The sequence below is a fragment of the Salvelinus alpinus genome, chromosome 38 (assembly GCF_045679555.1).
Source record: "Salvelinus alpinus chromosome 38, SLU_Salpinus.1, whole genome shotgun sequence".
NCBI lineage: Eukaryota > Metazoa > Chordata > Actinopteri > Salmoniformes > Salmonidae > Salvelinus > Salvelinus alpinus.
Genome location: NC_092123.1, coordinates 3,396,424 through 3,409,580, shown reverse-complemented (window position 1 = coordinate 3,409,580; position 13,157 = coordinate 3,396,424). Strand labels below are relative to the sequence as shown.

The 13,157-nt window shown below is 43.4% G+C and overlaps 1 protein-coding gene across 3 annotated transcripts in view; it reads right to left on the bottom strand.

Annotated features, from left to right (window-relative positions):
- LOC139566252 (rho GTPase-activating protein 6-like) overlaps nt 1–13,157 on the bottom strand; it is a 106,882-nt gene that overhangs the window by 43,579 nt on the left and 50,146 nt on the right. Inside the window, exon 1 of one of the 3 annotated variants that reach the window (XM_071387298.1) lies at nt 2,636–3,025. The exons of the other annotated variants lie outside the window; for them this stretch is intronic. Within the exon in view, the coding sequence (XP_071243399.1) occupies nt 2,636–2,677 (42 nt within the window). The 5' untranslated portion in view covers nt 2,678–3,025. Of the gene's footprint in view, nt 1–2,635; nt 3,026–13,157 lie in introns of those variants that run through there. 3 annotated transcript variants of the gene reach the window in all.

Sequence of the window (13,157 nt, the reverse complement as noted above, 5' to 3'; positions counted from 1 at the left end):
GGAGTAGCAGGAACCAGCCTCAGCAGAGTGAGTGGCAGTTGAGGTTGACGTCACTTCCTCTAACCATGCAACAAGCACGTGCCATCCTGTATAATGCCCTGACACTAAAACCAGCCACCAGATGACATCAACACATCACCATTTTAGTCAAGGAGGAAGCAGGCAGCAGATGTTTGGCCAAATGAGGAAGAGAGAATCCATCATGGATCCTCAAACTCCAACAAGACAAAAGCATTGGAGGAAAGAATCCGAACACATTAGATAACAACCATGTAATAACACCCGTCTGGGAATGGTCCGGAACAAGGGGGCGACCTTGTTCCGGACCTAGTAGAGCCAAGCAGAACCTAGCAGAGCCTATCAAAACCTAGCAGAGCCTAGCAGAGCCAAGCAGAACCTAGCAGAGCCTATCAAAACCTAGCAGAGCCTAGCAGAGCCAAGCAGAACCTAGCAGAGCCTAGTAGAGCCAAGCAGAACCTAGCAGAGCCTATCAAAACCTAGCAGAACCTAGCAGAGCCAAGCAAAACCTAGCAGAGCCTAGTAGAGCCAAGCAGAACCTAGCAGAGCCTATCAAAACCTAGCAGAGCCTATCAGAGCCTAACAGAGCAGAGCCACATGGCTGCCTACAAGACAGGTTCAAAGTTTGTGCTTTGGCAACTGGCATGGTGCTGCTCTCTCTCCTCTTCAAATCCTCAATGTCTCCAACCAGTATAACACTGGAATCTGGAACATTTATACACAGTGGACAAAATTACAGAATATGGAATTTGTTTATTGGAAGGCTGATGGGGAAAGCTTATGCGGACCTAATCCTCCTTTCACGCTTTGTCTCCAACTTTGGGATCCTTCGGCAGTGATATTACCCGGCAGCGATATGCCAGAGAGTTCACTACTAACAGCCAACCATAAACCACTCCTACACACTCTCGAGGCAGCAGCACTCAAGTTGCTGTGTCTAAGGCTAGGTGGAGTCTGCTTAAATAGTTACAATGAAAACCAAGGCACTCTGCAATATGATATGTGCCATGTGTTGCTTACACTCCACATAACATTCATAACTCCAGAGACAGTGGAAGTTGAACGACCAGTTCATTGCGGGAGAGAGATGCGAACATGTTGTTTATCTAAGTAAACTGTGTGTGAGTGATACCACAACTTAGAAGCTACACACTTGCATGGGCTTTTCATACACACTACATTTCATACCCCTCAAGACAAAATGTCAGTTGGGAGACCACAGTGTTGGCCAGTGAAGCCAAAGAAATCTGTATTGTTTTTCAATCTTTGGTTGCGCTTTTATGAGTCTTCACCTCAAAAACATAGCTCATAAAGTGAAGTCGACCCACCGAACAGCCTCAGTGGGCAGTAGATTACTCACACACGGAGAGAAATTACCCCACATCATTTCCAAGGGGAAAGACAGCAACCCGCAACGCTGATCTAACCACCCATGAGGATTTACAAGCAGAAGAGTTCTTTGTCACTCCACGATTTGGTTAAGACTCCACTACGTAAACAAAAGACACCACTCACAATTGCTAAAGAGGCTATAGGTGCATTAGTTCAGGTATTATCTGTGATCACCGACAGCATAGATTTGATTTGTCCTTATCTACCACCTCTGTGGTGCCTGATGGAGTCAACCACTTAACCACATCAAAACACAAATGTGGCAACATGGGGTCATTGGGACACAGAGCTACTATAATGTTTTATGTAACCCCCTATCTTTTAAATCCCAGAAACGTGTAAATTAACCTGTTTCTGAAGGGTTATCTAATTACGTGTTACATTGGAATGAGCCCTAATGCATGCTGGGATTAAGCAAACATGCAACACATTCTGACAGGTGTAAGGCGTGCGTTTGTGTGTTTCTCTCTATCCTCTACTCTGCCTCTCTGACCCTTGCATCATTAGACCATCATCCACCACTCTATCTCTCTCTCTCTCTAATAAGAAGCGATATAGAATGTGAAGTTAGCACAAGAGGGAAGACTGTGGGCTGATGGTACAACATTTTCAGTTCATGAAATATTGGAAACACTGAGGTTCCAAAAGCACAGGGCATTATAGGCGACACAAAACCTGTTGCTTTCTATGCTCGGAGCTCTATGTGAAGCCTGAGTGCACTCACTGCACTGGAACCCTGAGCTGACAGTGAGAAAAAGAAGACTTATGGCTTTGCTTGTACTGTTCTTTCTTCATCTCTGTGGTAACATCCACTCAGCCAGCCACATAACTCTCCAGAGTCATGAGGCAGCCTACCACTGACCTTAGCTGCCTCTGGCTCTCTCCTCTCCTGTTTTGACATCGGGAAGGACACTGGATGGCCTATTGTGTGTGAAACTAACAGATTTTAGTTGCATGGTTCGATGGTAATTACATTTGAATAGCAGCGGAAATGAGGTGAGGCTAAAACACTACTGCCTGGAGGGAGAAGAAAAACAAGTGTGCATAGCACATAGCCTGGATTCATATCGATGCTGCACAATGTGTCAGTCATTTCTTTTCAGGAAACAATATCCTCCCATCTCTGTCCTCTAACATAAACAAATACAGGAGGAAGCCTATTTCTCAACTACCATACTTCTTAACCACATGCTGTATAGAGAGAAGAATAACGCAGAATACTTACAAGGTAGGAATTGTGCCTCTCCAAGAATACGGAGTCGCCCATGATTCAGAACAAGTGTCCACATATAAAGTAGCCTATCTAAAAGTGAACGAGGAAAGAATATAAATGTTAATCGAATCCCTCCAAAAGTTACGGAACGAGCGTTATCCTTATATCCTCACCACTCGCTGTATCATCAATTTCGATTGAAGAAAAAAAACTACAACAAAAAAAACACTTGTAACAGGTTTATGCTGAATAGTCAAATCCCCGAATAGGACGACACTTGTACGGTTGGAGGTTATGCATGCCACGGAGGACAGCAGTGTCAGTGCGCAACAGCTCCCGCTCCATGCTGGCTACTCCGATCTGTAGTGGACCTACTGCTGAAGTTAGCGAAGCTGCGCCGCCGTTCTGAACAGAGAGGAAACGAGTCAGGGAGAGGGGCGAAAGGCGGGGCACCTCAAGGGAGCACACGGAGAGCGAGTGGAGAAAGTGAAAGAGATGAACGACCAATGCAACAACAACATAAAGATATTCAGTGCATTTTTGGTGCAGTGTTACAATGCATTTCCTGCATTTCTACACATTTATCCATGGGGTAGTGAGACACTTTTGCCATTTTAAAGCTCATTTCTTGCAGTTCTTTATATTGTTTCCAGTACTTATGCCATGTTCATGATATCTGTGTGAGAATGGCTGGAGATCAGGGCCCCTGTAACCTAATGTAGCGGGTGTAGAAGAAACGCCTGAGTGGGTCCCCACTTTCGGTTTTCAGGGGAAAACATATAGCTAGGTTGAAGATACCTTGTCCCTGAAAACCGATTGTATATTCAGTTGAGGATGGGGCCCTGAGCAGATGCCCTGCATGTCAGGTAAGGTAAACTGGTGATGATTAGGCCTACTATATACAAGGTCTATATAGCTGGCTAGACTACTTTACCTAGCAATAAAAAAACATGTAAAAAACTAGCTGACATGGGCTTATTGAGTGACTGACATAACAAGTGAAAAATTGCTGATGCACGACGGATTTTTTAAATTGCACCATGTGCATTCTACTTTTCTAACTCTCATCAGTAAGTTGAGACCCCGACTGAGTTCCCAAAAAACATTTACAAAACGCACACATAGGCGAATGAAAAGGTGCCTTTTCCAGTGCACCCGGGTCCATTTCATCTTCCCCTCTATCAGTGCAACAAGCTCTCGTTTCTCAAGCAGTTATAAGCTGTTTACTCAATCACCCTCCCGTTGTACAATTATTGTAGGCTGTATTATGCATGGTTGTCACAGCGGTGTGTAATTGGATTAAAAATAAACAGTTCACCCCATTGCTTCTACAGAAACTTACAAAGATTCAACAGCCTTTGGGGTAATGATGCAGGGAAATGACTGTAACCCAATGAATGTGTTGTGACCTCATCACAACGCAAAACCCCTTCTGTACATTGTTTGCGGTGGGGGGCTATAGATGAGACCCTCAGACTTCAAAGTTATGCACGATGGCTATGTGTCACACTACTGTTAAAAGGATATTAAAGAGAACTAGTGGTTAAAAATAAAAATAAATGAAAAAGCCCATTAGGGCTTTAGGGGGGCATTGCTGAGTATGTGCAATGCTTTGTGTGAGACCAGAGTTGAGCAATCCTGGCTAAGGTTTTCCTGCAATTTCTACGAACACAAACATGAAATAAAGCGGTTTTGTAAGGTCACAGTGTACAGGGACTAATACTGGCCTCCTGTGAGGGGTTTACAATACATTTTCCAGACTCATATTCACTTGAGTTAATGCAAACCATTTCCCTTGCTCTCTATTGGCAAGTTGGCCAGGGGTTTATTGGGAAACTTTCTTCACTGTCCGTCTCTCATGTACAGAGCTCTTTTAGGGGACAATAATACTGTACCAGCCTGGGGGCATGGTTAAACCTCAGGGGACTCGATTGAAAATGACATGCAGCACATGATTAGGGTATGTAGGCTATACGCACATTCATACACACACACAAACAGACTGAATACCAGTGTAATCAGAACGAGACGTGTAAACATCTAAAGAATGTGTGAGGCACAGCAAAGTGAAATCTGCTGACTAAAAGGAAAGGAGGGGTTTTGCATTACACTACAGTATAGCTATATCAAAGGGCATGATCACGATCAACTGACGTCATCATTGTTACAATCTGAGTATGGATCCTGGGAAACGTGTTAGTTTGGCCAACCCTGCTTCCTGAAATAAACATAGATAATTAAAAAATGATTAGGTCATAGTACTATAGATGTATTTTTTCCAACTCATTGAGTTCACTCCACTGGGTAAGCATGAGTTCATATCTGAAGGAGACACTTTGTGATCCCCCTGGATAAGTCCTTTGTCTCCTAAAATGGCTGTTTGATAGTCCCAGTGTGACTGTAGCTGACACGCTGACACAGCAGCCTGTGCTGAAGAGGAGGGAGAAGGAGGAGAAGGAGAAGGAGGGAGGAACGTGGCAGAACATCCCAAAACTCCAGATGTGTTGCGTCACACAACGTGGAGCCGTTTGTCCCAACCGAGAAGCGCTCTCAGTGTTCAAACCCTGCCAGTGAGAGCGAGTTTAACTCCAGAAGGAAAGCTGATCAAAAAGAAAAGGTTAGCCGCAGTGGTTTATTAAGTGAAACAGGAGACATGTTTAAGCTCCCACACCTCTCTATTGAGAAAAGGTTGCCAGTTCAGATTCCAAACTGGCCACTGCTATGTTATGTGGAGCAATCCACTTCATTCTGCTTCCACACAGCTGTGTGAGTTAGTGAGTAGGATATACTTTGAATATGCCCGACACTATACCTTCCGTCTTCATCTTGCTGTCGAACAAATGCCTCATAAACGTGTCTGGCAAATGTCAACCTAACCAAGAGTCCATACTGAAGCCTACAAACATATTACATACATATTATCCTGAGCTCTTCTTGCAATTTACTCACAGCTCGTCAAAGTATAGGCCTAATCCAACGAGTGAGAAATAGTTCAAAAGTGCAGCTCCCTCCCAGCTTCCTCCCTCACAACATAAAACTTTGAAAGTGTAAGGCTCCGAGATGGGACCATGATAGTCATCATATTCAATCTGACCTGAGTCATCTTGAAGCACATACATCTTGAGCCTTGGGATTTTCTCTGTAACCTTTAACCTGCTACTTGTGCTAACGTTCAGCAGCAGGGCCATTTTTTGTTATTGTATTTAGCACTGTGCTTAATTTTTCCACTGTTGGTGCTTAATTTTTCCACTGTTGATTCTGGCATAGAATGATCCTATTGATGGTCGACATATTTCTTAGTCAAGTCATTAATATTTGTGGCAATGAGAGGAGAAAGGTTCAGATGGTAATAACAAAAAGACTAACAGTTGGACAGAATGTGGAATGTTACTACTCCCCAACACATGAAACATAAACACAAATTTCTAATAATATTACTAATTTCTTCTTCACATGCTCCATGATGCTTCACACCTCTGTTATTGCTGGTTGTGTGTACATTGGTTGTATGGACTATTGCTTTTTGTGACTCAACTATAGTACAACGTACAGTGTATTGTCACACCCTGATCTGTTTCACCTGTCTTTGTGATTGTCTCCACCCCCCTCCAGGTGCCGCCCATCTTCGCCATTATCCCCTGTGTATTTATACCTGTGTTCTCTATTTGTCTGTTGCCAATTCGTTTTGTTCATTCAGACCTACCAGCATTTTCCCCCTTGCTCCTGTCCTGTCTATAGTGCCTGTTTCTGACCTTTCTGCCTGACCTGACCCTGAGCCTGCCTACCGTCCTGTACCTTTGCCCCACTACTCTGGATTACCGACCTCTGCCTGACCTGACCCTGAGCCTGTCTGCTGTCCTGTACCTTTGCCTGCCCGTGTTCGATTTAATAAACCTTTGTTACTTCGATATTGTCTGCACCTGGGTCTTACCTTCCAACCTGATTGTATATATAACCCTGACATGTTCTACTGTCTGCCATGTGTCTGTTTTTATAACTGGTATTTGGATTGTTGATTCCTGTGCCTGATTCCGTGTGAAGTGATTTACTACCTCCGTTATTTCTCCCAGACTATGCATCTGGAAAAATACTAAATAATGAAATGCACTCATCTGAGGCCATCCTAAAACCTTCTGTCATCATAAACTCAGAGCGTGGAGCAAAATGCAAACGTTTACATTGCTCAGTGACTACGTGCCCGCTTTCTCCAGTCAAGTGACTACATGTCTCTGCACTGAAATCACTGAATCGTATGGAAAATCTCTCATAAAAGGATTTACGGCAATCCAATAAATGACAAAATATCCCATAAGTGGTCAAGACCTGTCTAATAAACATTCACAGAAATAGATGTTGTGACATCAAACTCGACATTAAATACTTGCACGAGTTTTGCTGTTGCCCTTTCTGTGATCGTTTGGTGGATTAGTTTTGTTTATGTGACTCTCTTTCCTCATCTAGATATCTCCCATGATACAAGAAAGAGCTAATGAAACACTGCAATAGAAAAATAATAACATTTAACCCTGGACAAATTTACAGCACTTGTTTGTCCAGTTTTTTCTTTCGTTTGAGTTCACGCTCTCTTCTCTGTGAAACACCATCTTATGAGATAAGCACGAGAAGGGATCTGGGGAATAGAAACGAGAGCGAAGAACAGAAGTGGTGAGAGGGAACGCTGAAGGTTGGGTACACACATAAACGACTTTACTGCGGGAGCGACACAGAGCGACCTGAAGTGATGACCTCAAAGCTGGGGAATGCAGTTTCAACCCTTTTCCAGAGAGGAAAATGTAAAAAAACAGCCGCTTATTACCACTGCGTCTCTCGCTGACATCTTCAAGAACCTCGGATAACGTCACTGTACGAACATGAGTTCTTGCAGAGGAAGAGGGTTAGGGTTAAGACACCCTTCTTCGCATCCACCCCATCCCAAACACACAACACCCCCTGCTCTGGATTCAATCACCAGGCTTCAATCAGCAGGCAACAGGGACCACTTGCCCTGAATCCATTTCTATCCTGAGGGTGAACAGGACTTCTATACATATTGTTTACTCCAGTTGTCCCATCCAAGAGCTATTCAAGAGCTATGCTAAAGCTCAAATGTGCAGAATTTATTTTAAAAAACTCGAAGTTAAAAGTAAAGTAGGAAGGAAGTAAAACACTAATCAAATCCAAGTGTTTCAGAAGACAAAAGGCTATGGCAATGAGATGGAATCCAGGCTTGCGTGCTTTTTTTGGGTCAGTGTGTCCTAGTTACACCCTCTTGCCTGAATATCTGGCTGCTGACGGCTGGCTATACTTCATCACATGCCTCCCAGTGATGTCGTCACGAAGCTAGGCTTCTCTGGCGAAATTACACAGCTTGTACTCTCCAGCACAGTGGTATGGTAAAAATTAGGATTAAGTTGGCCTGTGACGGATTGGGAGTGACGTTTACCAGGCTACACGCATAACACTGTGCTCTATTTCTCCCCTTAAGTTTTACATGTAGACAGGGCCACTCACATCAACTATTCCCTGTTTAGCTCACTTAAAATATGGCGTAATCTATTCCCTGTTTAGCTCACAACACAGTTTAAGAAATGTCTCTGTTGTGGCTTGGCTTTGTGAGGCTTTTAAAACCATGGCAAATTATGTAGTTGGAATGGCATTCATGTGAGCTGTTAAGGACCTCAAAAGTAGCTTTAAGAGGACTTTCACCTTCTGCGACGTGTCCTCAATGTCTCCATGTCAGACAGTCCTTAAGGGGAACAATAGTCCAGAAGACAACCAATGCGGACACAGAGGAACAGAGGAACTGAAGGCAGGCGAAAACCAGACCTAGACAGGGAAATGTGATGTGCGGCTCACGCTGCTTTTACACAGCGACAGAGACAGACATCCTCCACCTACGCACCTACATGTTTTCCACTGACCACCGATGACGACTGTTGCCATGGCGTCGGGGCCTGCCGTAAGAGACAGCACAATGCTACGAATGTCCATACAATGTCAGTGTCACGCGCCACATTGTTTGTCACATGAAACATACACTAAATCTGATAGAGGACTGACTGAGGGTTAATTGACTAAAGACAGCAATGGGCATGCATTGCATCTGGTACAGACAGTTTCACAGAGATGGTATTTACTTGAAAATGATTTGGTAAAATTATACAAACTACAATTATCAACCACTTTAGACTACATCCCTACCTCCATCCATCCCCTTCTCTCCCTTTCCCTAAACCCTTATATCTGAGTCCTACTGTTGGCACCAATACCTTCCTGTGATGCTGTGTCTCTGTCTAAGAAGAGGGAGATGCTTGAGGGCTCCTTGATGAATTCCTCCTCAATAAAGCCAATGTCTCACCCTACAGTAATCAGAGATGGCAGGTCCAGAGAAAACACAGACTCACTGCCGGCTAATGTCTCTCAAGTGACTCCTCTTCTGCACAGCTAAATATCCCTTAATTGTCCTCCCTCAAAAGGAGGGTTGTCTAAATGGGCACACAGCAAGAATAGGAATGGCTACTTTAAATTAGCTGATTATATTGGCCTGCGCTGTTGTGGGTGTAGTACACGGTGTGCTCTGTAGTGTCATTGTGTGATTATGGGCGTTCTGGTCCATTAGGGAATTGCAGCTTGAGCATAACGTTTGGTCTTATGAATTGGTCTCACAGACAGAAATAAAGCCAGAGTGAGACAACCGCATCCACACGCACGCACACACGCGCACACACACATACAAGCAAATACAGATGCATGTACGTGGTCGTGGACATGCACTGAATGTTCTTACTCATCCCCAGCCCTCTCATTGTCTCTCCCCTCTCTCCGCTGGCCTTGACAGGGTCAACGGGCCTCTGAAGCCTGACCTAGCCCAAACCCAGTAGACATAACAGAACAAGTAGAGTGACAATGTCTGGAAGGGCTGTTCCGGCGTGACTATCCTCTCTAAAGGAAACACAACCCAGTAAACCCACTATATTATACTGAGAGCTGAGAACAACCCACTATAGTATACTGAGAGCTGAGAACAACCCACTATGTTATACTGAGAGCTGAGAACAACCCACTATAGTATACTGAGAGCTGAGAACAACCCACTATGTTATACTGAGAGCTGAGAACAACCCACTATAGTATACTGAGAGCTGAGAACAACCCACTATAGTATACTGAGAGCTGAGAACAACCCACTATGGTATACTGAGAGCTGAGAACAACCCACTATGGTATACTGAGAGCTGAGAACAACCCACTATAGTATACTGAGAGCTGAGAACAACCCACTATGTTATACTGAGAGCTGAGAACAACCCACTATAGTATACTGAGAGCTGAGAACAACCCACTATGGTATACTGAGAGCTGAGAACAACCCACTATATTATACTGAGAGCTGAGAACAACCCACTATATTATACTGAGAGCCGAGAACAACCCACTATGGTATACTGAGAGCTGAGAACAACCCACTATATTATACTGAGAGCTGAGAACAACCCACTATGGTATACTGAGAGCTGAGAACAACCCACTATATTATACTGAGAGCTGAGATCAACCCACTATAGTATACTGAGAGCTGAGAACAACCCACTATGTTATACTGAGAGCTGAGAACAACCCACTATAGTATACTGAGAGCTGAGAACAACCCACTATGTTATACTGAGAGCTGAGAACAACCCACTATAGTATACTGAGAGCTGAGAACAACCCACTATATTATACTGAGAGCTGAGAACAACCCACTATACTATACTGAGAGCTGAGAACAACCCACTATAGTATACTGAGAGCTGAGAACAACCCACTATGGTATACTGAGAGCTGAGAACAACCCACTATATTATACTGAGAGCTGAGAACAACCCACTATAGTATACTGAGAGCTGAGAACAACCCACTATGTTATACTGAGAGCTGAGAACAACCCACTATAGTATACTGAGAGCTGAGAACAACCCACTATGGTATACTGAGAGCTGAGAACAACCCACTATATTATACTGAGAGCTGAGAACAACCCACTATATTATACTGAGAGCCGAGAACAACCCACTATGGTATACTGAGAGCTGAGAACAACCCACTATATTATACTGAGAGCTGAGAACAACCCACTATGGTATACTGAGAGCTGAGAACAACCCACTATATTATACTGAGAGCTGAGAACAACCCACTATAGTATACTGAGAGCTGAGAACAACCCACTATGTTATACTGAGAGCTGAGAACAACCCACTATAGTATACTGAGAGCTGAGAACAACCCACTATGTTATACTGAGAGCTGAGAACAACCCACTATAGTATACTGAGAGCTGAGAATAACCCACTATAGTATACTGAGAGCTGAGAACAACCCACTATGGTATACTGAGAGCTGAGAACAACCCACTATGTTATACTGAGAGCTGAGAACAACCCACTATGTTATACTGAGAGCTGAGAACAACCCACTATAGTATACTGAGAGCTGAGAATAACCCACTATAGTATACTGAGAGCTGAGAACAACCCACTATGGTATACTGAGAGCTGAGAACAACCCACTATATTATACTGAGAGCTGAGAACAACCCACTATAGTATACTGAGAGCTGAGACCAACCCACTATGTTATACTGAGAGCTGAGAACAACCCACTATAGTATACTGAGAGCTGAGAACAACCCACTATATTATACTGAGAGCTGAGAACAACCCACTATACTATACTGAGAGCTGAGAACAACCCACTATAGTATACTGAGAGCTGAGAACAACCCACTATGGTATACTGAGAGCTGAGAACAACCCACTATATTGAGAGCTGAGAACAACCCACTATAGTATACTGAGAGCTGAGAACAACCCACTATGTTATACTGAGAGCTGAGAACAACCCACTATAGTATACTGAGAGCTGAGAACAACCCACTATGGTATACTGAGAGCTGAGAACAACCCACTATATTATACTGAGAGCTGAGAACAACCCACTATATTATACTGAGAGCCGAGAACAACCCACTATGGTATACTGAGAGCTGAGAACAACCCACTATATTATACTGAGAGGTGAGAACAACCCACTATGGTATACTGAGAGCTGAGAACAACCCACTATATTATACTGAGAGCTGAGAACAACCCACTATAGTATACTGAGAGCTGAGAACAACCCACTATGTTATACTGAGAGCTGAGAACAACCCACTATGTTATACTGAGAGCTGAGAACAACCCACTATGTTATACTGAGAGCTGAGAACAACCCACTATAGTATACTGAGAGCTGAGAATAACCCACTATAGTATACTGAGAGCTGAGAACAACCCACTATGGTATACTGAGAGCTGAGAACAACCCACTATATTATACTGAGAGCTGAGAACAACCCACTATAGTATACTGAGAGCTGAGAACAACCCACTATGTTATACTGAGAGCTGAGAACAACCCACTATAGTATACTGAGAGCTGAGAACAACCCACTATATTATACTGAGAGCTGAGAACAACCCACTATAGTATACTGAGAGCTGAGAACAACCCACTATATTATACTGAGAGCTGAGAACAACCCACTATAGTATACTGAGAGCTGAGAACAACCCACTATATTATACTGAGAGCTGAGAACAACCCACTATAGTATACTGAGAGCTGAGAACAACCCACTATATTATACTGAGAGCTGAGAATAACCCACTATAGTATACTGAGAGCTGAGAACAACCCACTATATTATACTGAGAGCTGAGAACAACCCACTATATTATACTGAGAGCTGAGAACAACCCACTATAGTATACTGAGAGCTGAGAACAACCCACTATAGTATACTGAGAGCTGAGAACAACCCACTATAGTATACTGAGAGCTGAGAACAACCCACTATAGTATACTGAGAGCTGAGAACAACCCACTATATTATACTGAGAGCTGAGAACAACCTACTATATTATACTGAGAGCTGAGAACAACCCACTATAGTATACTGAGAGCTGAGAACAACCCACTATATTATACTGAGAGCTGAGAACAACCCACTATAGTATACTGAGAGCTGAGAACAACCCACTATAGTATACTGAGAGCTGAGAACAACCCACTATATTATACTGAGAGCTGAGAACAACCCACTATAGTATACTGAGAGCTGAGAACAACCCACTATAGTATACTGAGAGCTGAGAACAACCCACTATAGTATACTGAGAGCTGAGAACAACCCACTATAGTATACTGAGAGCTGAGAACAACCCACTATGGTATACTGAGAGCTGAGAACAACCCACTATAGTATACTGAGAGCTGAGAACAACCCACTATGGTATACTGAGAGCTGAGAACAACCCACTATAGTATACTGAGAGCTGAGAACAACCCACTATAGTATACTGAGAGCTGAGAACAACCCACTATGGTATACTGAGAGCTGAGAACAACCCACTATATTATACTGAGAGCTGAGAACAACCCACTATAGTATACTGAGAGCTGAGAACAACCCACTATGGTATACTGAGAGCTGAGAACAACCCACTAT